The following is a 27,909-nucleotide window of genomic DNA, read 5'->3' on the forward strand; positions in this document are numbered from 1 at the left end:
AGATTAACAGAGATTCTAAGGCTACATACAATATAAAAAAATATGTGTGTCTGATAATGCATACTGGCTTCTAAGCCTCGGTATTAGACTCAGAAGCCATTGCCAGAAGCTCTCAGTATCAGAGTAATCTTAATTCCCATTTTCATCCGCAAACCTATTGTCGTTTTTGTTTGCTTATACACTCAATTTTACCTGTTTCTGGCCATATACCCAAATTTTTCACTGGAAAAAGTTTTGCTCGTATGAGATCGGGTAAAATTTTAGACATCAATAATTATTTTGTTCTGTGGATGTTAAAAGCAGTTTATCTACAAATACTTTGCGAAGCTATTCTGGAGACCATGGTTCCTTTTCAGTCTCTCATCCAACAGTGCATGCCACTGTACCTCCATGGCAACCAAAAGGGTGTGATTTCCTTGAGAACAGGAGAGACAATTGTTTTCCCGTAAGAAACATGTGATGGTTAACATCTTGTGTTCATAACGGTGTGAACGTGTCTTGCTTTAAAAATGTCCAAAACACTTCGCATTGGTTTTATATATTGCTAGAGCTACATAAGAGACTTCGAATGATTAAGACGCAGTATCCCATCTTGAACACAGAACTAGCCAGCTTACCGGCTTGGAAAAGGGTTTACGGGGGGGGCACACGTTTACAAAAAGACATGTTTTCAACACATTTATCTCTTCACAAATGAATAGACAGAAACGGAGAAACTACAAAAAAATCATTTATGTACTTTAACATCGAGACATTCAATACTGCGTTTCTTTACACAGACAATTGTTCAAAGTTGAACAATAGAAGGTACTTATAGGAAAATTATAATATTTGGCACTGCTTCAGGAGAGCTGAAATATTTACACGGGGGGCGACTATTCTCTACCACGGTAGATCTTACTCATACTCAAAAGACAATGCATATTCTAGGGAGGTGATTTCACAATAATAAAGCTATCAATGTTGATAAAATTTGTAGCAACCTTGCTAGAACATTTTAAACAATATCATTCAACCGATGGTCCTGTTCTAACAAATGTGTGCACACCGGTGAGCAGACTCGGGCTGCACTTATAGACCGATGCCTGCCTGCTTTATTGTTGTTATTCATGTCCTTTAAGTGAGTTTTGTTATGAAAACTGTTTTTTCAGCCCTTCATCACACACGCATCACACTCCTGACCTTTACCATTCACATTAGCCAACAAAAAGGACCGGTTCAGGCCAATGCACCCAATATACCATTGAAATGTCAGTGCATCCAGAGGAAAAAAAAGCACATTTTAAAATACACACGGACGAACAAACACATGCAAAAATCCAACAGTGCTGAGTCACGAGTACTGACTACAAACTACAAACTACCAAACAGTAGCTGAATTAACAGTCATTAATTTGATTATGTTAAATACACCACAGGGGGGCTATTTTGCACTGAAAGGGAAAGCTGGTTTTCAAGGCTTGCTCAAGTACATTTTCATCACCTCACCCATAAACTGCAAACAGTCTTTGTCATTTAACGTTCTTAAAAACAGTCATATGTCTATTGACTTAGCCCTCTCTAAAAATAACTGGAAAAGACTTTCCCATTTAAACCTGCATATCAAGGCAAAGGAAAAAAAAAACACTGAAGTGTTTCCAAACATAATAAACATGTACATGAGGCACCACCGAGCCAACAAAGTGCAGAGAACCATCCTGCTTCGGGCAAAACCCAATATATTACAAAATCTTCATATATTAGTTATTAAAAACAAATAATTCTATAATGTTTTTGGAATGTTCTTTGGAAAATTAAATAGGATGCTGCATAAAGCTGGAGTATTTGTACGTACATGAGGTGAGCGCGATTTATCTAAATACTGGAGATCATTTGTCAGCAAAACCTCTCAGTTTAGAACATAGTCTGCATCTGGGATGTGATTGGGTGATTATTGATTTAGTTTAGTTTGTACTGAATTTCAAGTCTGGATGGAAAAGATCACATAAAACTACAGATGTTGAAGGGATGATGCAAACAGACTGCAACGTGTGCATGCACGTGGATACACGCATGCGAATAGGCAACTCCCGGCTGCCTGAGTGGGCCGTCCATCTGTTCTGTTTATATGTGCATCCTCTGAAGCAGGTGTATTTTTTGTGCCTGCAAGGTAATGCATGCCCTGGATGCTGAATGCAAGCACATAAATGCAAGCATGATATCGCGTACACCTCTGTACTGTTAGCTACGAGATAGTTGTTCATCTAGGAAAATTTAAAACGGAACACTTGCTTATATTTCAAAATTTACTGTCAATACCAACTGTGAGTTGAAAGGTTCACACATCAAGCGTTAATCCTCCCATTTGAAATTCAAATCAATCAAATTACGTAACATCCAATGTCATACATGTGATGTCAAATAAATACCCTCTCTTTATTTTGGAATGTTATGAAGTAAATCAAATTAATTATTTGAGAAACCCAAATAATGTAGAAATTACCGTAGCCTTATTTTTCGTCATATAAGCAGTCGTACACCAAAACATCCGAAGCATATCAGAGAAAAAAACAGAAAACCCACACATTTATCTCAAACACCAACTGGATCTCTAAATAATCGAAGTTCCTTGATGAATTTTCCGTTCAAACAAACCAAATAAAAATGCTACATTTCAACCTACATGATTTTGCTATCACTCACTGAATTCAAAAAATCAGTTGAATAAGTCGAATAAAATGAAACGTTGCAACATATAAAAATATCTGGATACTTTTGTATCATCTTTACATACAGTTGTATACGCCTGATCTATTGTATACTTCTGTTCGTATGTAAATGCTGATGGTGTGGCAAGGTAATTGTTTTATTTGATGATTCACCGGAGCAGTCCATTACAACTATTCCACTCATATTCATTTATCTTTATATTAAAATCATATTATGGAAGGACACACATTATTTCACATGCACATCAACAGTTTCTAAATGACAATTTGTTGTCATTCTGATTTGTTACTATGACAAAATAAGTTAAAGGGGAAACATGGTCAAATGTTCAGAAGCTCCTTCAAAAATATTTTCTCTCTGTTAAAACCCTGTCCATCCTTTGCCAGCGTCCAGTATACTGACTTTTTATTTACTTGTAAAGACACCTTGCAGAGCTTTTTGGGCATCTCCATGCTTCATGGGCTTGCTCTCGACTCTGTCTCCTTGTCTTTGCCAGCTGTGCGGTGTGCAGAGAGGGCGCCTGTGTCACCTCCAAATGTGACGGAAGCAGCAGAGGCAGACCAATACCTCTTCAAATCTCTTAATTGCACACCTTTTCGCTCCGAGGCAACATTTTACTGCAATCATATCAGGCTTCTTTGAGCAAATTCATAAGCCATACCTGTACAGGGGTGCGCATGTATGCGTTCACTACACATGACAAGTTGTGCCAATCCCTATTTCCCTGTGTCCGTATCCATACCCCGGTCCTGCACAACCCTTTTGTACGGAACCTACAAAAGCCTTTTTGGTGTTCCTAATCGCAAAGCCGGAGCTGCTGCATTGTAAACAGAAGGAGCAGAGACGTTTTAGGCCCTTCCTGAATGCAGAGTTAGAGAGGCTGTAGATGAGGCAATTACAGAAGCTGTTACTGATGGCCAGCCACGTTGTGAGGAACGATGCTGCGGGATGGTAGTAGATCCCTCCGCTCTCCAAGAGAAAGTAGAGGATGTACGGCAACCATAGGATGTAAAAAACACTGGTGATGCGGAACAGTACCATTGCATATCGCTTGTCTGGGTATGATGATGTGGGCTGTTGATACGGTCTGTGATGGTGTTGGGAGTTTTGAGACTGGGATAAGTGGGGCAAGTGCCCTTGCTCTAACCCACTGTTGTCCTTGACCATAGATCCCACAAGTGTTCCTGGGCCTTGCTGCAGTTGCGGTCTGTAACGTGCATGCCGTTCACTGATCACTCGGGTGTGCTGTCTGCAAATCTTGAAGATGTTGGCATAGGTGAAGCAAACAGTCAATGTGGCCGGGGCATAGAGCAGCGCAACAATTAAGGTTGTGAAAGCCGGACGAGTCCTCCACTTAACAGCGCACCACTCCACCACGTCCCCATGATAACCAGGTTTCCCCCATCCAAGAAACGACGGCAGAAAAACCAGAGCGGAGTACAACCATATTAGAGCAATGCAGCAGCGCACACGGCAGGGTGTTACTAGCGAGGCGTATGTCAGAGGACGCGTGATTGCGATGTAGCGGTCAACGCTAACACACGCTAAAGATGCCATCGACACTGACTTTAAAACAGACACCATATAGCCAAAAACCTGACAGGTGAACCTGGGGTCGAGGCCCTGGAGGTGATGGAGGAGGGACAGGGAAGGGAAAAGGCAACTGACCCCCACAAGGAGATCAGCATATGCCATAGTCTGAATGAAAGCACTGGTGGTGTGTTGGCTGAGCAGAGGGGCACAGTGAAACACAAATATCACCACTAAGTTACCCGAAATAATGAGTACGGTGAGGAGAAGTATGATGGTCACTTCAAGGAGGCAGGTGGACAAAATCTGAGAATAGCCTATCTCGAGCAGGCAAAAAGGAGCAGAGACATTTGAATGGTCAGCAAAGCTCTGATTCAGTGGATCCTGGGAGGAATTCATCATCTCAGGCAGAAATTTTGTGTCGGAGGGGCCCTTCAAGGGTAAAGAGAACCCAAGGACTTTTTCCTACGGTAGCTGTCTGGTGGTGAAATGAGCTGTGTAATCTCAATCCAAATCAAAAACTCCATGTTGCCGTTGTATGGCAAGACTGCTGTGATGTGCCATTTCAGATGCAAGGAGGAAGATGAGGGGGAAAAAGTCCTCTTCTTCCTTAGTGAACTGCTTGTTTTGCACAAATATATTTACATATATATGCATAAAACCAACACAGTAACAAAGTCCTTCAGAAGGATCAACACACACAAAAAAGGTGTCTAATCATTTCCCACGCCATTCTTCTTGTGAGGCAGATGTCCCAGCAGAGTGAAGAAAAGAAGGGGAGGTGGAGCGCGGTGACTTATTGTATGGAATTCCAGACCGATCTGTGCTCGATATGCCTCCTTTCCATAGAAAGTCTGAGATGGTTTCGAGATCTGCTGCAGCTGCAGGAAGGTGAGGCAGAATCGAGAGCTCCGTCTTGTCTGTCTATAGTCCAGTCAGAAACACAGCTTCCAGGGAAAATAGACTAATTGGGAATGGCGCTGCATACGTAAACGCCACATGTCCCGCGCTTCATTCACGTCCGTCCTCTTTTCGCCTCTTCTCGATTCTCCTTGCTCTGTTTTCAAATTTATGATTTGTCCAGCTGGTCTTCTTTCAGCTTCTATCTGGTCCTTCGCAGCAGGATCACAGCAGTCTGTTGTGAGCTGAGTGGATGAGGGCAGTGCATTGGATGGCCGATGTTGAAAACACCCCCGCACATGCAAACGCACCTCAAACGCTAGTAGTTTTATCCAAAAGAGCAGCACCTACGTCTGGAGTGGAAATGAGGTAGACAGGCATACCGATGCAGGAGAAATCCCCCCTACCTCCCTGTATTCATTTATCCTCCTTTACTGTCTTTCTCTTTGAGTCTCTCCCTCTGCCTTTCAAGCTAAAAGCCAGGGCACTGAGGCTCCTCCCATTCCCTGTGTTTCCAACCAATGATCAACTGCAAGGGCACAAGGCTGCCTCCTTTTCTACAATCTCATCCCATCCCATTTTCTCTGTGCCTGTGTTTCTCACACACATATCGGTATCTAAAAATACTCTTAAAATAAATAATACTCAGGCTGATGTGAAATGTTTCTTTGGCTGCTAACTGCCATTTTCAAAACAATAGTACCTTCTGGATTCAGAACTTCACCTCTTCACAGTGCAAAAGCTACAGAACTTTTTATTCTTTGACTGAATGTATGAGTGCAGTATGCAGGAAACATTCCCATTGTTAGTATGTACATAAATAAAGGACACACAGTTTCGAGGAACTAGTGCATTAAATAATTCCTCAAATCATACCGTATGTTCTGCTTCCTGAATCAGGTTTTAAAGTCGCAGTTTAAAATGTAAACACCCTGGTGTTCAATAGGAAATCTTTAATTTATAATTAAACTGGGTTTCAAATGCTCCATTTTCTAAATTTATATCTAAACCACATTTTTATGGTCCCGTCTTTACTCTAATTGTTATTTTTCCTGCCGGTGCTTTACTGTACACTAAATAAAATCTAACGTGATTAAGCTATTTTTTCCAGTTCAGTTATTTTTAGAAATCTTAATGACGAATAAACCTGAAAAAACAGATTTATATACTTGAAAGCACAGAACAAGTAATTTAATTTGCCTCCTCAGCCAGTGTGTAATTAAACTCTGATACGCTAATACAGCAAGGACTATCTTCTGTCAGCTAACTCTCTCTATTTATATTTATATCCACACATATTTTTGACACTATAACTGTTACACTGCTGTGACAAAAGAATTTCCCCCATTGGGATCAATAAAGTTCATCTTATCTTATCTTAAGTAAAATGCAAATAGAAACTGGATCTGCAATTGGAGGCCTTCAAAGGAGCAAGTCAGCAGTAAAAATTTAGTAATTGAAAATAAACACAAAATATTCTGAGATGCGTAGCTGAGTAAAACTGCATCAACACTATTTTTATGAAGGTCTATGTAGAAATAAATAAGACACATGTTAGTGGCAGACTCCTAGAAAAGTTGAAAAAGATATATATCTTTATATATTCGAATAATCCTTTCTGATAATCTTAGCAAGATTTAACCATGTCTTATTGATTATAAGCTTATGTAAGCTAACGGTTCCTTAGATAGTGGCAACTTGATAGCAACTTGTTAGTGCTCAGTACAATCAGCCAATATATCTTTTTCTAAAACCTAGTTGATCATGTTTGAATATTTGTCAGCATATACAATCTGAATGTGTTAGCCTCTCTTAACACCGGCTACAGTCTCTTAACCGTGCAATCACATCTACTAACAACAATTAGCCATGTATTGTCACATAGTTATGTAATTGCCTCTATTTATAGTAAAAACGTGTCAGCAGAGGGTCAGCATCGCTACTTTAACATACCCAAACATAATCAGTGTCTGTTTTAGGGCTTCATTCATATATTTGATTTTTGAGCATGCAGATGCAATGCTAAGCCGCTGCTAGCCTTATTCATATTTCCCTGAGAAATACAAATATGCAGATGTGCATGTCTATACAGGTGATGATAATAATAATAATAATGATAAACTTTTTTATTAAGCACTTTTCATTGAAGCACTGTACAAAAACTATAAGTATTTTTTCCAAATATTACAGTATTTCCTGTGTTAATGTAGAAATCAACAAGTGGAAATTAAAATGAAATTAAAAAATTTACAATTAGCATTTTTTAAACAATCATTATTATGCTGATTGCATTATATAATAGCTATAGATGAATGATCCAGTCTACTATGAGACGGAATTCTTATTAGTCTAACTTTCACTATTCAGTTCAGAATACTGTTTGTTGAATGCTCCGGACCAGAAATGCCAATAGCTATAGACAGCAGCCAGAAAACAAATAAGAAGCTACAACGAAACAAAGAGGTGTTTCAGACACAAATAGCCGAATGTTTGTTTTTGAAACAAACAGCTGGCTGCTAGTATACATTATGGTAGGTTGGTAAACAGGTCAGACTGGGCCTGGAAAGTGAAATGCCATTCCTAGGAAATTTGTAAATGGATGCAGATATTGAAACCCTATCCTTTAAGATAACTCATATGTCCCTTTTTGCCCAGGTGCAAATTCAACATCTTGATTATTCTTCTTTGTCTTTTTAGTACAAGTTATTTGTTGCATCAGAATGTCAGTTTAAAACCTGTTATTGTAGATGAATCCCATTGTGACTCAGAAAGCCTTTACCAGGACAAATAAAAGAATACATGTCTCAAGTTAAAAAACAGACAGGAGTGATCTTTAAATATTAAAATGTTATTTATAGAAGTCTTTCGGTCTATCAAGTTAATAGTGCAGCTACTTTTGCACGAACCCACAAATGCTGCACCTGCATTTTAAAGAGGGCCGCTTCAACACAGTGAGCCATTCTCAGGTAATGTGACCTGACCTCGCAGTATTTCCTCCCAAGCAGACACCTTTGTGATTGCAAGCTCTGAAAAAAACAGTTGGGTTTTGACTAAGATGTTTTCAGCCTATCTCCTCAAACCAGCTATTAACCCCAGCAACTTTGAAATTCAAAAGAGAGCAAATTAAGCTATTTTTGCCTACATGACATGATAAGACCATTAGATTGCGCCGCATCCTTTTCTAAAATTAGAAGCATCACGGACAAGCAATCACTGTCCGATTTAGACGACGTCGTCGAGCTAATGACTTTCTGCAGACTGCAGTTTGCCTCATGCACGGCAATTGGCCGTAACATGTGAGAGACCCCATTCACATACCCCCAAACGCACCAGCGGTGTACTCCCCCCCGCAAACCAGACACACTCTCATGCTTTCACGCATACCCTCTGCCCACTACACGAGGAGCTAAAAATAAATGACAGAACAGAAACAAGGACTGGAAGAAGGGGAAGAGGAGAAAAGATTGAGAGAGGGAGTGAGAGTGCGAAACGAACGGAGCTCAACAAAGATGGGAGGCGGAAAGACTGCCATATACCAGGAAGAAAATAGCAGGAAGAGAGCTTTTAAAATAATGAGGCAGAAAGAATGCAATGTCCTGTCACCTGCTCAACATGCTGAACTCAATCCTTTCAGCCGTCTAACTACCTCTACCTCAGAGCTTGGCGACTTGAAAAAGGGAAAAGGAATCCTACAGCTAACACATACCTGGCAGGAGGCTATTATTCTCTATTTTGATATACAAGTCGTGTTTACCCAAGAGGCGCTTGTTTTTTTTCTCCCTTAATTTGGTTTTCACACCAGCACATAGCGATTACAGCATCATATGACTGACAAGTCCAATTTCTAATTTTGTTTATTTGAGCTGAGTAAAAAGACATACTGACCGAAAATGACAGTTGGTTCTGATGCTGTGATAACTTCCATATGTGCTCTGCTCTTCATCCATGTGTGTGCAGTGCACACTTTGTGTCTTATTCTTTGAGAAAAATGGTAACTTGGATAGCATGGAAAATAAGGTTCAACTGACTTAAAACCTTTTTAATGAACCAAAGAGGGGGAAAAAAACAGGGCTCCAACATCATTTTTAAGATCAAGTAACACCAAGCTCTTAGAAAACAATCTATACAACCTAGTATCTAACATACATGGGTGTCAGACACAGAGAAACACAAAATACAGCTCAATCACTCATTGCGAGCACGACTGCAACAACTCCTGACAGCAATGATCTTCAAAATGTGCAGAGCACACTGTGTCATCCAAAACCAGATGGCAACGGCACACCACATGGACCGAAACAAACACACTCACAGTTTGAGCACCAGTCGCTTGCTCAATTTCACTTCAGGGGACGCATATATGCAACCAGCTACACTGCATTATATCACTCAGCTAACATGCAACTTGGGTACTCATGGCAAAGCTTTTGCAGCTACTCAGTTGCTTCATTGAAACAAACTTTTAGAAGTGTTGAGTAAGCTCAGGACAGCATGATGGTGCAGTAGTTAGAACTCTGGATTCACAGCAAGTAGTTTTCCGGTGGCCGAGTGGGGGCTGTGTTTGGGGAGTTTGCATTTTCTCCTGTGCGAGTTTTCCTCCAGGTTGCCCATTTTCACCCCGCAGACCAATGACATGCGGTGGATTAATCGAAAAGTTAAACATATCCGTAGGTGTGAGAGGATGAATTGTTGGGTAGCTCTATATGTGAATCTGTTATCGAGCGGTTGCCTGCCAAGTTTTAGCCTTGCATCTCAATGACTGATGGACTCTACATCTGACTGACTTAAATAATGCGGCTCAAACTTGTGATCCATTTACAGCTTTAGGTTTCAGTGCAAGGTCAGCATTACTTCTGTTGTTGGTCCAAAGCACCAACCCCCCACCCATCACCACAACCACCGGCCTGGTCACTCTACCACTAAGATAAGGATATGCTGGCCAGCAGTATACAGGCTGTTCTACAGTATATTTCCGTTAAATGAGCCCTAGCTTTAACCGAGAACCTGCAAAAATTCCATGTTTCATCATGTAGCAACAATCTTTCCATAGACCTTCAAGATTTCTACCTGTACATTAATCCTATATTTGTTGTTTCTCTTTTGCAAGACTTTAAAACCACAGCTTCTATTTGTAAATGAGTATCCACTTCAAGTGTCATAGTCATTATATTCATCTTTCTCTTTTGTCTAGATTGGAGTGCAGCAGCTCCTGCCCTTAAGAAAGTGCTGCATCGACTGAAGTGTGAGTTGAGCCATGAAGCATTTCTGAAAGAAATGGATCAGTAACTTTGTAGATATGGATCACTGGTGTCCCACAGATAGAAGGCAGGGCAGACACCCACACTAGTAGATGTTACTGCAGCACGGAGCGGGGCTTTGATAAATGCTCACTGTTCCAATCAAAAAATGCTGGTAGTTCTGAATTTTTCTCACAAAGAACTGGACAGCAATTCCCTATCACTGAAACTTTAATTTAAAAAAACAGGCAGTGGATAGTAAAAGCTATGGCATGGTCATGGACAGATAAAGTACTTCACCGTGAGAAGATGGTACACACCAACCCACAACAGAAATGGCGATGTGACATGAAAACTGCTATGCAAATTCAGAAATACAAAAAAGGGGTACAAATCAAGGACAAGCGAAAAAAATTGAGTTAACCGATTTTGCAATTAATAATAATTAAAAGGTCAAAAAGTGAGGGTAAAGCCAGATTTAATCTTACCTAATGTTACAAAAACAGACATGCAGTCCATCATAGTGTTTATTATTATTAAAATGTTACATATTACTATTACGGAAAATATAGTCCCACCCTTGCCAAATTAGGATTCTGAATTTATGTGTGGGTTTGAGTTTACTGGAATGGAGGGGGAGAAGGAGCATAGGAAGGGCCTCCTGCTTGTGACATCACAAAGGATCTAAAATCTGACAAGGTTTTGAGACAACTGAGTTAGAGCTGACCAGCCCCCATTGAATAACAAATCCAAACGTATATTGTCCAGAGAAGGTTTGTTTAGCATTGATTTAAACATTTTAAAATCTAGAGCCTAGTTAATAAATGAGGCATATAAATCAAAACGTCAATTTTTTTCAGGAGTCGGGCCCCCAACCCTCTTTCTTTAGTATAATTTCAGAATTGAGAAGCCCCTCCTCTAAGTTAAGTCAGCCCTGCCTGACCAAAGGAATTCACAACATATAACATGGGAAAATATCATAGTATTTTTTAGTATTTTCATTAATTATATGTACCATTTGGTGGAATATGAGGAGATTGCAGTCAGATATCACAGCTGTACTGTTGGATACAGCATTCTGTGACTGAAATCAATAGAATTATACGGCCGCACTCTCATTAGAAGATTCTCAAATTCCATATACATACATATATATATAGAAACTAGAACCACTACATTTGGGTAAATGGCATCAAGGAGGACTCCGTCACATGAATACAAAAGGGGACTGGATAACAAGATCCAATCTTCAGGTTTTAAAAAACTTGTCTTTTTAGCATTTTGGGGACACGGGATATGCTTCATTATAAATGACAACTTGCTCAAAAAGACCTTTTTGGAACGTATGTGGTTTTTTGCATTCTCGACTTATCTTGGTGCAGTTACGGTAAAGTAATAGAAAGACTTGTGGGCTAATTACTCTATTCGCTGTAATTACTTTATCCGCTGTCTCAGACAGCCTAACAATAGGGTACAATAAAACCTATACTTCTTTTGATATTTAAATATTCAGTTTCATTAACAACTATTGTGATATTCAAAACACTGATATCACTGTCTGAGCTCTCACCTATGCACATACACTCGGCTCAAGGATAAAGCCCTGATTACTGCAGAGATACTAGGGATTTATTTCGGGTGCGTCCGTAAGGCAAACCTTCCAAATCACCGCCAAGGTTGTACTGTTCATCTTTTCTCACTGACATACAGGAGATATATTTATTGTCACCATACAGCTGTATAGAAGCCATTATTTTTCAGTGTCTCCTACGCTCTCACACCCCCACCCACCCACCCACACACACACACACACACACACACACACACACACACACAGCGTTAAGAACAACCAAAATACTGTCAAAAAAGGTATACTTTCATTCTTTCATCTAACTTGCTTCAGGAATCCAACAGTAAAGTACCTTCACTTTATACAATAAATAAAAGAAGGTTTCCAACCCCAAGCTGTATCATTAACAATAATTAACAACTACTTCTGCACAACTCATATATAATTCAATAGGTATGTTGGGGAGAAATCACAAACTGTGTAAGACTTAAGAAGAGATCTATTTAATATAATATATACTAATTTTGATTCTAATTAAACCGGTAATCTTTTTTTTTTATTTATTTTAATGATGAGACTTTCCTGATGAATACATGGTATTCTGTAAGCTTACATACTGTATGTCCTTTTGTGAAAAGAAAACCAAGAAGTAGTTTTCAGCAAAAAGCTTGGTGATATTAAATACATAAAATACCTTGACTGTTAAATATGTGTGCAGTGTGACTGCTATAACTCTCACACAAAAGAATTGCCTTTCAACCAATTAAACCAGGCCTTCAAATATTCCTGGCTGTCTTTCATCGCAATGGAATCATTAATATAAACTGGCACTGGAACAATGCAAAACCCATACATAGTAACTGTCAGCCACTTTAGTTTGTGTAGTTCCAGTAAAATATGCGCTGTGGCTGCTTGGTCCAATGAGCCAGTTACAGACTTTTAATTACTCAGCATTCAAAGTTAGATTGGAACTTCCAGTACTCTGCAGCCAGAGATTCATCAGTCAACAATAGGTTGAATTTACAGTGCAACAACTCTGTTCCGCTTCCATCAATGCCCCATATTCAGATTTGGGGTTGAGCGCCATGTTCATGGAGGGGGTGAAAGCAGGCAATAAGCTAGGACATCGTGTGCATGCAGCGCAAAGAAGTTGACACAAACTAGCACACAAAAACTAATTGGTAGTTGGCACCTGAGTCTGGTATGCCCAGATTCTTAAAACAAACTCAAAAATGAAAGAATGATTGGTTCATGAGAAGATAAGCATTAATTAGTGCCGGTGACAAATGGAAAGGAAATATGAATGAAAATTCTTCCCTAATTAGCAAATAGCATGTAGAATACCATTGTGCAATGTCTTGTAGAATTGTTTATAAAGACGAATAATATGACATTTAAAAAAAAGGAAAATAATAATTCAACCTTACTTATGCACTCTATGTTCTCTAAATATTCTTTGCTAACTTGCCAATTTGACCTCATGGGAGACTGAAAAAATCCTCTGCAGGAGTTAGATAAAGCCGCACGTGTTTTCCACACTTCTCCGTGTGTTTTTTGGCTGACGTACAAACCTGTAATGCTTAGTAAACCTGCAATAAATTCCTTTCTAAATTTCTGTCCAATGGTTACCATTACAATGACACTGCGATCTGTTGTTATTGTTGGGTGAGTATGTTGGGTAAGGTTCCATTTGTACCATTAATGGTGACAGAAAATCAGCATGGCCCCTGAAGTTATTGGAAAAGGAAGAGGGAAGGCAGAGCAAATTTAGCGGAAAAACAAAAAAGAAAATGCAGGGGAGTGATTGGGGAGGGTAGAGGAGGTAAGGAGAGCAGCAGGGGGAGAGGGCAGGACCAAAATCCTTGCACCACCAGGGGCCCACGCGTGCTTACAGAGGACATTGCCTTTACATAAGAACAGCGGACAGATCCGCAGGCCAGGGAACGACACACTATGCTCAGAACATAGGGGTCAATCACAGGATAAGACAAAAATGGTCCGGTTGAAATAATTGAGATGAATAAAACATTCTTGCATTTTAAGTCAGCCAGAGCACTGGCACAAGCTATGGCAGATCGCAAAAGACAATGTGCTTCTGAACCCCTTCGACCGCCTTGCTATGACATACGCTCGCCTCTTGCTTGACTCTAGTCCTATTCACTCGTAAGAGATAACATTTTGGCTCTGACTTACCTTTGTGATAAGAGTGCGGTACTCCTCTACCTGGTGGTCATTGTTGTGGCAGCCGGCCAGGAGCTGCCACACCTCCCCACGGAGGGCCTCAGGAATGCCGCTGCGCACCAAAGCTGGCAACTGCCTGGGACGCACTGATAGGTTCATGTGCCTGGAGAGGGAACAGGAAAAGGTGAGTCGGTGACTTACTTATTGGAGTTTATTATCTTTCATTCCTTGTCTCATCCGCTTTAAGAGCGTGGTACTGTGACAAATTATAAATCCACAATGTACTGTTCTTTCTGTTCGGAAGCCCCATTTTTGCAATAAATACACGCAATACTTAGTTCCTGATGATGTTTCTTCAAAGTATTTTGTGTAGTTTTTAATGTCACTGGCATTCTGAAATTATTTTTTCTTTATCTGACCTGTTAGAGGATTTAAAAAAACGAACCCAATCGAGGACAATACATGACTAACCCAGAAGTAAATTCTAACAATTGCAGACAGCAAGTGATTTTAAGACATTTCTTGAGTTCTCAATGGCGGCAAAAACTCCTCAAAGCGGGGACTTAAAAGGTGAACCCAGGGTTGTTTGACATGAGCGACTATCTTCACACTGTTCAACAAAAAAATCTCATTTCGAAGGGTAGCCACACTGGTGCGACATCAAAAAAAGAGCTCTAAAGCCTGGTCCAATGTTCTGTCTCCTGGCAACAAAACTGAAAACGGATCGAGTGAGGCAATACCGAGGCATTTTGTGTCCAGGGGGTAAATTCACAAAAAAGTGGAGAGTCTGTGGCAATATGAGTCTTTTAATGTGGAAATTAAATTGCAATTAAAAAACTGTTTATTCAATGGTTTGAGTGTTTATTTTGAAAAAGCTATAATATAAGTGTGGATGAGAGCTTTAAATGTTTGCACTATAGAAGAGACTTTTTCTCAGACACACTCTAAAAGCTGCTCGGACTGGACAGCTAGAGGACCTCAGCTCCTGAGTGTCAGGAGTGAATACAAAGAGATAGAAAGTGGACTTAGAGGGGCATCCATCTCACTTCGCCCCCCCCATCTAATTCCACCCTTTCTCCTTTTCTGAGTTTATTTGTTCTTAGCGTCACGTTATGTAATATATGGCATTTTCTGCTACGACTGAGAGGGGAAACAAGTTAACAGCGTGTGTGAGTGTGGATGGATGCATGTGTGTGTGTGCATGTGATGAAAGCAATGCCAGGCCTGTTCCTCAGGGGCAAAAGATTGAAAAAGGGCTTTCTGTGAGCTTTCCTCTTGAGCTTGACATCCCACAATGCTTGGACAAATACTCTCTCGCGCACAAACAGTCAAAACCACCGATCACTTAAACAGAGCTTTGTATTATGAGACCCCAGTCTTATGATATGTCCTAACTTGAAATTTCGATTTGAAAAAAAAAAGTATTTGAATAGTCATATGAAAAATTTTCTTCATGCATTACGACATTAAGTAAGCTGGCTGAGGTTTTTATTGAGGACAAAGTATGACCGTGTTTGTTAGTTTAAACAATTAATTATTGTTTTGTACAGCTCAAACGATTAACATGTTGTGGGTTACACTGCAAAAAATTAGAAACATGGGGATGACTGCATAACATTAAAGTGCGCCTTTTTGAAGCTGAAACAACAGCTTTTCATCAAAAGCAAAGGCTGGAAATAGGAAACAGGCCATTTTAATAAGTCACTTAATGGGATCCCCAGCCGTATTCTTAATGGAGTTCATCTGCTTAAGTCCACCGTTGGCCGAAAATGCCTTCTGTGTGTGAGAAAGGCAAGTGTGTGTTTTTGTATAGCTTGTTTGCAACATAGATAAAATGGAAGGACAACGCAAGCAGAGCCCTTACCATTTCGACAGCAAATCTCCCCAAGTTTCCAGGATCTTCTCAGCGCACTCCTTGGAAACATCCCCCGACCCACTTAGTAACGGTTCATCATTATCTGGACACATAAGCACGAGACGATTTCACACATATCATTAATAAATCTGCATGTGACATTGTAATTATGCAACTTCTGTTGTGGAAATTTCAAAAATAAGAGCTATATAATGTAAAAAACACATTCAATTTTTATAAAGTCAGCACCAAGATTTACATTTGCATTCCTTATTTAAGCTCCATCATCAATCTCTGATATTCAAGACTTTAATCTCATTGTAACGCATTGTCTACAAATCTGTTCCTTATTTGCAAGCAATGACCGTGATAGCAGTCATGAACAGCTTTCTAAACTTGTGATCGCATCATTTGACAATCCATATGAGCGCAGAAATTATCATTCTTATTGTATTACCCAAAGCAACTTGGCTGAAATGTCTAATTTTGATGTTATTTGTGCTGTGGTAACCTAATACTCTCAGGGTTTATTAACTGCGGAAGACCACAAGCACATTAACAGGTTCAGCAAGTGCCTCGATTATGATTTCTCATTTTCCTTCTCATTGCCAAAGCTCACATTCATACAAAAAAAAAAAAAACACACACACAGACAGACACACCTGCCGGCTAAGTACACTTTACAGTACAAACTGTTCTGCAGCACAATGTCTGATCTCCCGTGATACGCCTCCTGTCAACCACAATGTCTATATCTGGTACAGCCTCAGAGGAGGGACTTTTTATTCTTGAGATAAAACATTAGTGATCGAGTCACAAGGCTATAAACTATGTACCCTTACTGCGACGTGAAGGTCTGTGCTTGCAATGATTTATACTGGCTGTGAACAACACAGCAGTTCAACTCCAAAATAAAAGCATTCCTTAAGACATGTCACCTCGCCGATCATGCGCCTGCTTTCAGGCTAGCTGTGGTTCGGACAAAACCACATGAAGTAGAAGCTAGGTAAGAGCCAATCACCTTCCTCTTCATCATCCTCTGGTGGCGAGGGAACCATGGTGCCGGGCCCGCCACTCAGAATGCCTGGGCTGGCAGTCGTCTTCCGCTTGTCCCTCTCAGTCTCACTTTCCAAACTCACTACCTCATAAAGTGTGTCGGAGGCAGGACTCTTGCGCTCCTTGCACTCCATCTGAAGATGGAGGACATTAAACAAAAACAAAACAGCAAATGAAGTTGAATTCATTTTTTTTTTTTTTAAATAGTCCTTAGCATTGCTGTGAGTCACAGCCGCAGTCTGGAGCAATTTAAAAAGGCTATCACTCAACTTATTGAATAATTGAATTGCTTGAATAATCTAATCGCAAAGGGGGGGAATGGCGCCACGGCTAAACAAACCTGTCGTAGTTTAAGGTAGAAGGTTTCAGTGTGGCTTCGCTTGCTGAAGGGCCAGAACAGCCTGTCGTTTGGGGAACACACTCGGACCCTTGTCTCAAGCAGGAAACGCACAGGCTCCTCAACTTCTGTGATGACCAGGTCCACTGCTGTCGTCATGTACATGAATTTATCTTTAAAAAAAAAACAAAAGACAGTGAAAAAAAAAACACTTTTCAAGTCACAGCAGGCTCGGTTTATGTGCCTGTTTGCTTTGGAAGCTGATTTTCATTCGAGCACAGTTTTACTCCGAATTTAATCCGAGGGCATCCCCGTCCAAAAGAAAAAAGTCAAATATTAATTTGAGTGCGTAAATAACTAATATCTAATCAAATATGAAGCAAGGTGGTATGAGCCGCTGAAGTTCATTCAATTTTATTTGAAAATTTGACAGTTTTTTGGCAGGTACCTTTGGGCGTTTCCTCATTCACGGCGAGGAACTGAGGCGTGTTGGGGTTCCAACTTCCTGTGATGATGTAAGACTTCCCGTCAGAGCTCTTTCCCATTGACTCCTTTGGGCAAAGGGGGGGTATAAGGAAGTTAGCAACTGCTGGCATATAAATACACACAAACATGAATAGAATGTTACCCACCAGGTCTAGTAGGTGCATGTCGCTGTTTTTGACATTCCTCCCAGGGCTGAGCAGGAGACCAAAACACCTGAAGAAAGCACACACACAAGCACATATGAGAGACAGAAAATAAAATTATTAGGATTACATAAGCCTAGGCAAGGGGGGGGGCAGTGGAAACCAGACACAGTGCAATAATAAAACATAACATATGTTGCCACAAAAAGATTCCTGTACTGACCCTCTGACACATAGCAGAGCACAGAGAAAATTAAACACAGAGCTGAGATCTTTGTCTTCTCCGTGTGCATGGTGCAATAACAAATCATAACGAAAAAAAAAAAAAACACGAAAAAAGGCGGGGGAATGTTTAAATTTGAAGGATTTATTCAACAGTGGAAAATGAGAGCCTCAGAAGAGATTCTCATTAATAACTGTCATATAATAAGCCCAGAGAGAGGTGACATACAGAAAGAGGGTTATTCTGTGGTTTGTGCTTAAGGAGTTTCTTATGAAAGTTGGGAAATGTTTTATATCACATATAAAACATAATGTAGTACATTTAGACTGTAATGGATGTGTGCACAATAAAAAAAAATCCCGCCATGACAACTTACATCACATTTTACTATGATCTATTGAATTGGTCTGGACTGAATTCCAGAGCGGTGCAGTTTTTCTAATAAAACTCCTGTTAATGATGGGACGGCAAAACAGCACTGCCCATTGGAGCTGGAAGTATCTAACCATTCCATGTTTGTCAGATTATTTCACTTTTCTCAGTTCGCTGCCAAAGACCCATCCCTTTATCTGACCTGACCAAGAATTTAAAACTGCAATGCTCAGTGATCCCGTGGCATGGTGCAGCAAAGCGAGGCCTCTGGGTGATGCTGATATGAAGGTACTCTTCAGATCTTGCTGGTGTGTTAGCTTGTGGATGCGTCAACACGTAAGAGAATATACGTACGCGCATGACTTTGTGCGGGTGTCTCAGGGTAAATTAATTTACCGTTCAATGGCCAACTCCTTATTCGAGGTCTGCTGAACATAAATGACGATCTTCTTGTCCATCCCAGCACGTAGTTTGAAGCTTTGCTTGTCCTTGTCTTTCGCCACGGCGCTGGCAAAAAAACGAATCACCATGAACATTCACATTCTCCGCAGAATATTAACAGCTAATGAAATCTCAGGTAAGACTTTATGAGTAGTTGAAATAACAGCTGAAAATTATTCTACAATTTGGACATTTTACACAGTGTTTGCAGACAGCTTGATGGGAGACTCCGGTGTTTTCCATTCTTTTGGAAAAAAACAAATAATCGCAGCACTATTTTTATATTCTTTAATAAACTCTAAAGCGAATACACAAATGGACTCGGTGTCAACGCCAGAAGAATTTGTTACGCAAAAGTACGTGGAAATGAACTGACCAAAATAAAGAACGTGGAACATGAAGCGGCCTGGATGTCTCCCCTGTTCACAAACTGGGCTGCGGACAGGAACTGTAATAACCAATTGACTCTCCCAACTCAAACTGACACAAATCCCTGAAGACACCTTGTAGCTTCTCATTTGTTGAAAAATCTTTTGATCAGGACGAAGCACTGAACACGTCCAAGTCTATTTCAAACAGCTGAAAGCTGCCGTGGTTCCAGGTGGTTCTTCAATGAAACAAAGTCATTCAAGTGAGAACAAAAATCCAGTGTCATGTCTTCTTTGTGAGCACACAGCGGTAAATCACTCATTATGCACCTCTTTATTTGATCTGCAGGGATATGTTCACGTTTCTGATCTTAATTCTTACAACTAACTCATCTATTTTGAGTTCAGTAACACCAAATGAGAACATGGGGGGAAAGTGGGGGCTATTTCTGTGGCTGTAAATACAGTAACATACTGTCCATTTACAATTAGATTACATTAGTGCAGGCTTCTCTCATGGGCACATTCCGCCGAGCCGGGAAGTTAACGCGTCATTGTAAAAAAGTGACCCTCAGTTTGTTTTTAGCCTTTTAATTTAATAAAAGGTGTGGGGCCCACACGTGGAACGGTTCAGTGTGAGGATAGAGAGCATCCTGGGTCCACCTGTAGCCATTTTTCATTTGACGGTCTTGGACTCGCCTAATGATGATGATGGTATTAAATGTTTCTGCAGTTTTTTTCCAAGAAAAACAATATTAGTATTAACCCTGAAGCTGGATGGCAGCTAATCTGATTCTCTGAATCACCTCACAGTAAAGGCTTATTCCATCAACACCTTAATGACCCACAGCACAATAGCTGCCAAAAAACAGGATTACTCAGGACACTGGGCCAACTTCATCGGCAAGTATATTTAATAAGTTATCTTAGTTTATTTTTATTGTCTTCATCACTTAAAACAATAAAAATAAAGTTCCAGCACATTTGTGCCGAGTGGTAAATCACTAAAATCATCCAGCAGGCAACACTTTCTCACTTTTTTTATAACTTTTTTTTCTCCATTCCAGGAAAAATATCATCTTTTATTCCCTGATGATCATTGGTATGTATTATTAACAACGATCCAAGCTCTACCACTCAAAATGCACCATGTGACGCACCTGTAGGTGCCCTTGCCGTCATCCTCCTTGATTTCCAAGCTGACGGTAAATGTGAACAAGTCGCTGTCAGGGGTGTGCGGGGCAGCTTGCTGAGACGACAGGACCGCCTTCTTAGCTGACCGCCGAAACGCTGTGGCGAAGCTGTACAGTATCCTGCTGACCTGCGGAGACCAGGCGGAAACACACAAGCGATTGGTTGACAAACACAGACACCTGTGGCATGTGGAAAGTGCACTACTCAAAATACATCTGGATGAGCTTGTTGAAACACACACTGGTGATCGGACCATGCTAAGTATCAATAACCTTCCATTTGTCGAACCAATAAATCACATGTGCTTGTAAAACTGGAATAACAAGCTGGGGCCGAGAGGCTCGTGATTGCCAAGTGTGGAAAATGTCATGGCACTGACTGAGATACATTCACTAAATAAACTTCAAGATCTTTATAATGGTGGGCTTCTCATTAGGCCAGAATATCTTTGTTAGTATGAAGCAGTGTTATGTTGATAATTAACGGTGTCCCTCCTGAAATAAAAGGCCCGAAGCGCAGCGGTTTTTGGATCAGGTCTCCCTCTGGTCAGCGGCAGAGCAACAGGGCGGGAGGCCGAACGATGGTGTGGGGGGGAAACTGCTGTTATCAATAAATACCAAAGTTCTTTTGCTTGTCTTAAGGCCAGGATATAAAGCAGCTTCCAACCTTTCCCACACAATGCCTTTTGTTCTCTGTGCTGGTGAAGGATGGCAAGTCATCGCAGGGGGCTTGTCTATTAATAAACAATCGGGGAATGGGTGCAATAAATGAGGATGAGTACTTGTCGGGGAGGCCCCCCCGCTGTGATTTGTAACACTGTTGAACAAAAGGGTTGTTGTTCCGTGCTGGTCCTATCAACGCTCCGATCAAAACTGATCCCTTTTTAATGTCTCCAATATGCTTTTTTTTAGTTGTTTTTTTTTTTTGTGAAGAACATGGACTCTGGATGAGGACAGTCGTATTGCTAAATAATTGTGGACCAAATCCTTGTTCAGTTTCTCCTTCAAATATCTCATGCAAATTACCGCTTAAAGGAAAACCCCTGATGTAAATTTAAATTAAATTGAGAGTGTTTTGGCCCGAATATTGCCTTTATTTATGAAGCTGGGGTGCCTTGAGGCAAAACTGGGCCGGGTGTTTTGCTTTAAGCAAGGGTTTCAACAAATTTACCTTGCGAGAAATAGAGCTGGGATTTTAAGATGTCTACGCACTCCATGTGCCTGGTTCTTGCACAATGCAATGTGAGAAGAGCTGACAAAAACCCTGGCTAATGTATCTGTTACACGAGATTAAGAGACATCCTGACAGAGGCAAAAAAACAGAAGAGGGTGTTTGTGGGGGGCGCTCAGGAGAATAGCATGTGGAAAGTGTAGGCCTTATTCACTACCTGTCACTCGATCTGTGGCGCATGACTAAAAGTTCAGATCAATGTTCATAATAACACGATTAAGAGTAACCATGAAAGATTTCACATTGGCGGAAAAAAGTGTCCTGCTCACCCCTGTTTAACCAAGTTTCTGTGCCTCTCTCTCATCAAAATTAGTTGCAGTTCATATAATGTTAAGATATAATGGCATTACTACATTTGAAGACCTCAGAGAAGATAAAACAAAAATTCAAATTTGAAATGAGTGTGAAACAGATGCATTTGAAAGAATTGCAAATATAGCTTGGGCACATTCTGAGGCAACACAATAACACATTTTCATGACGGAATTTCATTTATATGCAGAATTAGATCAGTGAGGTCCTCTTCCCCAAATCTTAACTTGGGTTTTAGTTTTTTGTTGTTTTTTTTTGACTGTGTAGTGGGATGATCTGGTGTGAATATGAGCAGTGAAGTTTAGCCTGCAGTGCATGACATAACCTCTTGGCAAACACTGTGGTAGCTCCCCCGCTGACGCTGACCCTGTGAGACAGGCAACCGGGAGATCAACGTTTCAGGACAAGGTCAAGCCGAATGCTGCGAGCAGGACGAGTGCCTGCATGTGCATGCCATACAACGTGGGCGGAACTGAGTGGAGGGTGAAAAACTTCAGTGGAAAGTTCAGGGTGTTTATCAGAGGTGTTTTGCTCTACCCTTTTTCCGGATACCTGCAAGTGTCCTTGTGCCTCTGATTGAAAATAATATGAATACTTGTCATTATATTCTGTGGTACTCATCAATGAATCACTGAATCCTCACCGCCTCTTGAATTTGGCAGCGAAACACATGGATCCTGAAGATCTCAGCGTTGTAGTGGCTCTCAGTGAAGGCAAAGCAGTCGCTCTCTGGCGTGCCATCATGGCCTCGCACACAGAACAAAATCTTGTAGATGGGGTAGTTGGAAATCTCGGTAGTGCTGTGGGGATCCAATAACCTGTAAAGACATAAGGGAGGAATGTTGCAAACATGCTTCAGAATTGGACCACATGCTCATTTTATTGAACCTCCTACCTGACAGTGCCTTCGGACACCCCTGGCACAGAAAGTGTGACGTCCAAGGGGACTTGGCACTGCCCTCTGAGGATACTCATCATACGCAGGGCTTCTGCTTCACTTCGGGGGGCGTTGACCGAGGCGCAGCCCAGATACGTCAGCTGGCTGAAGACGACGCTGTCCTCATCTGGGATGGGACTGCAGGGACTGCCTTCAGATGAGGATTCATCTGCTGTAATGTGGTGACAGTTTAATTATTGTGTGGAGCACTATTTTACTAGTTTAGCATTTATCATCAAAATGGCCCAGTGGTACAATATTGTTTTTGGTTTTTTTTTCCAGGAAGACACAAGGGGGAAATTTTAAAGTTGGAGGGAGGTATCGCTGCAGTAATATGTTAGATTTAAGGTGAAATGACTGTAAGGAGGGAAAAAAATCAATATTTAAAAATGTGGCAATTTAAAATCAAAATGGGAGAACAAAAAAGGACACTGGTGCCTTGTACCTTCATAAAATGAGTAGCTGTGTGAGTTTTCAAACCCACCTCGATATGACCTCTCATTCAGTTCGCTCTCCTGAGCCGTCTGAACTGGAAGAATCATCTCCACCTTTGGTGGGGGCGCACTTAGAGGATCGGAGCCCGGTGGTACGGATGACGCTACACTGGAAAGCAGCTCATGGTTGCCCCCGCAAAGGCTGTTAGTTCCAGGGTCTGCTCCAAGACCGGTGCCGGCTACGGATGGATCCATGAGTACGTCCTCTAACTCCCTCTGGAGTTGCTGCTCACTGCCATTCCCCACAATCTGACACACACAAGACACACGAGGGGAGTAGAAACACACATATCGAAGTAGTCATGCACGCAGCCCATGAAGCGCGGGGCAGAGGGGAGAAGCATAGAAAGCAAAATATTTAGACCTAAAATGGACATTCAGTACTACAACACACATTCAGACTTGACAGAAACCACCACAGTAATCACATATCAAAACTATTTCTTAGATCTTATTGAAATAGATATATTTTTCTTTAAGATTTCTGCATCCAGTAAGTCTTTCTTTTGAAGCATTCTTATATTTGATTTCAAGTGATTAAAGCATGTTTTCAGGAAAAAATGCCACACTTAGATACGGGGAATCAGAGATGTGTCTTTATTATATTTCATTGTTAGTCATGAGGTCAGTCAATGTAAGATGTGTTATAGACGAGACAAGAGCTAGACCTACCTATATGAGCCTGTTTCAGAAAAGACTTGCCATAAAAGGAAGTGAAACCCACCCCCACCCCTTCCTCCCATCCCCCCCGCCTGCAGTGGCAGCAGCTTCATGTTAGGTAAGACGGGGGGGGGGAGAGCAGACTCGAACTGCAGGTGGCATTGCCGGACAGCGCAGCAAGCCATCGGAATATTTCCTATCCAGAGAAAAAGCCTTTTCCACAATTCATGGTTCACATCAAAAAATTTGACACTGATTTATTCGGGTTCAATTTTTGCAGATGGGTAGCACAATGGAGCACCATCAATAATAACTGAGCCGCCTTTATGCTGTGATGTGTTCGAAACTGTTGAGACTCGGGCAATTTTCCAGAGCAGGACGGACACATCTTAAACATCTCTATCATCAGTCCTACTGCTACATGATACCATTCTTCTTTTATTTTCATGTCGCTTTAGAGCTGCTTTCTGAAATACCTGAGTCACTAAGAAATTAAAGGTCACTGAAAAAAGCCAGGAGGAAAACCTTCACAGACAACTACACATGTGAATGTCTATCACTGCCATTACTACTGCCAGTACTATGGTACTGAGGGGACTATGGTCGTCACTCAACAGCCAGCAAAAATACACGGGGCAGAAATCACAGACAATCACGTTACAGAGAGTGAGAGATGGTGTGGAGATTTTGCGAGAGAAGAGACTGACCTTAAAGCAGACCCCTTCCTCAGAAATCACCTGCATAACAAACAACAAGTTTAGACACACCTCTCTGACTGGATGGGCTGAGTGGGAGGGGGATGTGCACAAAGAATGTGTTGCCAATACTTAAAAAAAAAGACAAGGGACAACGCATGATGTCTGAATAAGAAGGTGTCAATGAATGGAGGGATTTCACCGCTGCAGCTTGTGAATAGTAGATGTGAATCTGATATTGCCATCCATCCGTCTGACTCAGTCCAGTGGCCGCAGCAGATCCTCGGAAACCTCTGTCTCCACTTTAAACAACCGGATGTGCGTGATCTCTTGAGCACGGCATGACCAGTCACAACGGGTGCGCAAAATTAGGAGCATGGTACAAGGAGGTCATCCACCTCATTGCTTATCATGTGTCACTAATTTAACATGAACATTCAAACGCTGCAGAAAAGACAGATGATTTTTCTTTTTTCTGTGGGGAAAAAAATCTTCTTTCTGTCTTGCCTGTCAAAAATATATTTCAGAAATCAAGAAGAGTGCTCTTCCTTCTTTGGTGGTGCATTTTGTATTTATAATCACAGTAACATGACGGCATTCGTGATAAAATTGTAAAATGTAAAAAGGAACCTTCCTCGTCTTGAAGTTAATCCTCAAAAAAAGGATAGAATCAGATCCCAATCAGATCCCATCACCACATGGAAAGCATATTTCCTTTATTTCACTATCAGAAGATAAACGCAGCTTCCTTCCACAATTCCATAAATAATGCCATGCTCAGCTGGCGCCATCTTCTGGATACTATCACACATCAAGATAATACAGTATTTTCTTCCTTTGGAAAACAATGGGTTCATTGATATGTATGAGACAATGGCCACAGTTTGAAAGAAAGGAAGAATCTTGAATCAATTCAATAAAATATACATATATATATATATATATATATATATATATATATGTAAAGGTTGTTGAGCTGCGAGACACCTGTCGATGCAGGGGCAGATGAGAAGAGGTAACCCAAAACTGTTAACAGCACAGACAGGGTGTTTCTCTTTTTTATTGTTTTTTGTTTTGTTGTTGTTTTTTTTTGGGGGGGGGGGGGGGAGAGTGGCTTCATTTCAGCCCTCAGAAAGTCCTCAGTCTTTCACCCAGGTCACAAAACACCATTATTTCCCATGAGAATGAGTTCCAAGCACTTACAGCTGCATTGCCACACTGCCGCTGTAAGCTAATACAGCCAAGTGAGAGCTAAATGAAGCCCGGGATTGAATGGCGGAGGCCGCACTACAGGTCCGACCTCTAGCTGAAGAAGCTCTTGATTTAACCGCAGATGGCTGATGATTTGCCAATGAAAGACGTTTTCAACAAACTGATGAGATGTAAGCATCCTTGTCTTAAACATTCAATGAGTGATCTGTTTGTCCCCTATGAGGACAAAAGGAAAAGAAAAACATTGAAAAGGCCAGAGGTGTATGGACCATATTAATCCTTTGGCAAACAGGCAGCATCATTACGCAGTTAGTTTAGTTTATGTTATAAGGCTTTCTTTGCCTGGATCAAAGAAGAGACACACAGCTAATCATGAAAAAGAGATACAGTGAGAATATGGAAGATGAAATGGTTAGTTTGGATGTTAAAATGTCTGTGTGGTTAAAAAAACGTCAAAGAGCTTTTGATGGCTGAGTGATGAACATAATCCATTACAACAGGAATCTGGATGAAGTATGACAACTGAAATGTACTTTTAACATTCTGAAGGAATCAACACATTAAAATTACCTTGGTAAAATGACAAACAACCAAGAGCTCACTCTGGCTTATTCTGTGCATGGTATTTTGACAATAATTATTATTTTGGCATTAAATAAGATCATCCTAAATGCTTATCCTTCTTAAATAATCAATATGATGAAAAATCTAAGTTTGAGAAATATATGCCCATGAAAAATGTACAGAATACTACATTTAGCATCCTGTTTTATTTGAGCCCAGCTCCAAAATCTCCCTTCTCTACCTTCGAAGCCCATCCATATATACACCCAACCATCCTTACCTTCAGTCCTGTCTTTTCGTCATCACTACCATTATTAGTGGAGGAGGGTGTGTCATCCCCCAGGCGGGACACCAGGACAAAGTCCTCACTGTTGAGAGTGGACACCGAGTCCGAAGACACGCTAATCTTCCCCACCGAGCCCTTGTCATCCATGGCTGCTCGCTCTTAAAGTCAGCCACGTTGCTCATGAATGGAACACAGGAGGAGGAGGTGGTGGGGGGTGATGAGCAAAATCACCTAGAAAAAGAAAAAAAAAAAAAGGAAATGAAGAAAAGAAGCAGGAAAACAGTCATGATGGGATGAAATTCATGAGAAGCATATCTTTATGATAACTTAGGATTTGGCAGCTTGGTAACTGACCCTCAAGAAACTATATGGAAATGTACAGTCCAGTCGTAAAGATTCTGAGAAAAAAGTTGAAGGCCAGCAAGACCAAGAAAGAGTGATATAAGGTGAGTGTGCAAAGTGTGCAAAATAAAAATATTGAGCAAAAAACCTTGTCCGGTGAAAATTATAGCGGAGCAGTAGGCTGAAAGGTAGCAAGGATGCAGGATGTGCCAGTCATTTGGAAGTTTTCCTTTTTTTTATTCCATCTCAGCAAAAGACATGACAAGTATTTATATATAGTTTGATGCGATGCAAAGCCTGAGTGATGAGAGCGAAATTCTGAAAGGGAAACATGCATGTAAATGCGAGGGACTAACAGACAAGTAAGCCTGCCACAATAACAGTCTATTCTGTGTCAGTGTTGCCCTACACTGAGATTTCATTTCCAGCCCCTGCTGAGGTTTAACAGCACCAAAAGCATTGAGTCGACATACAGCAAAATAGTGATCCAAATGTGCTAATTGCATTGTGTTTCTCTCTCTGCGTGTGTGTGCTATCTTGGCCCGCCATCGAAACCGCTGGCGGGAAACCCTGCA

General features: G+C 40.9%; 2 protein-coding genes across 5 annotated transcripts in view; both read right to left on the bottom strand.

The window, feature by feature from the left end:
* The window catches only part of rabgap1 (RAB GTPase activating protein 1), a 65,220-nt gene that overhangs the window by 28,346 nt on the left and 8,965 nt on the right, over window positions 1-27,909 (bottom strand). For 2 of the 4 annotated variants that reach the window (XM_086152442.1, XM_086152445.1), the window contains exons 2-14: window positions 26,987-27,223; window positions 24,943-24,972; window positions 23,566-23,824; window positions 23,040-23,253; window positions 22,788-22,962; window positions 20,569-20,729; window positions 18,996-19,106; window positions 18,008-18,074; window positions 17,824-17,926; window positions 17,379-17,548; window positions 17,004-17,172; window positions 15,992-16,085; window positions 14,140-14,290 (exon numbers count right to left, since the gene is read on the bottom strand). In XM_086152442.1, the coding sequence (XP_086008568.1) occupies window positions 14,140-14,290; window positions 15,992-16,085; window positions 17,004-17,172; window positions 17,379-17,548; window positions 17,824-17,926; window positions 18,008-18,074; window positions 18,996-19,106; window positions 20,569-20,729; window positions 22,788-22,962; window positions 23,040-23,253; window positions 23,566-23,824; window positions 24,943-24,972; window positions 26,987-27,139 (1,857 nt within the window). In that variant the 5' untranslated portion in view covers window positions 27,140-27,223. The remainder of the gene's footprint in view (window positions 1-14,139; window positions 14,291-15,991; window positions 16,086-17,003; window positions 17,173-17,378; window positions 17,549-17,823; window positions 17,927-18,007; window positions 18,075-18,995; window positions 19,107-20,568; window positions 20,730-22,787; window positions 22,963-23,039; window positions 23,254-23,565; window positions 23,825-24,942; window positions 24,973-26,986; window positions 27,224-27,909) is intronic. The other 2 variants (XM_086152443.1, XM_086152444.1) reach the window with 2 other exon arrangements.
* Window positions 741-5,573, bottom strand: LOC147231196 (putative G protein-coupled receptor 21). Its single transcript, XM_086153087.1, has one exon. The coding sequence runs from the start codon at window positions 4,639-4,641 to the stop codon at window positions 3,400-3,402; it is 1,242 nt and encodes a 413-aa protein (XP_086009213.1). The 5' UTR covers window positions 4,642-5,573; the 3' UTR covers window positions 741-3,399.

Source organism: Fistularia commersonii, chromosome 9 (assembly GCF_037954325.1).
Source record: "Fistularia commersonii isolate RoL2024-O1a breed Wild chromosome 9, RoL_Fcom_v1.0, whole genome shotgun sequence".
Taxonomy (NCBI): domain Eukaryota; kingdom Metazoa; phylum Chordata; class Actinopteri; order Syngnathiformes; family Fistulariidae; genus Fistularia; species Fistularia commersonii.

Bases quoted from the DNA above. Each gene is read 5' to 3' on its own strand.
- LOC147231196 (XM_086153087.1), bottom strand. From the start codon at position 4,641: ATGATGAATTCCTCCCAGGATCCACTGAATCAGAGCTTTGCTGACCAT.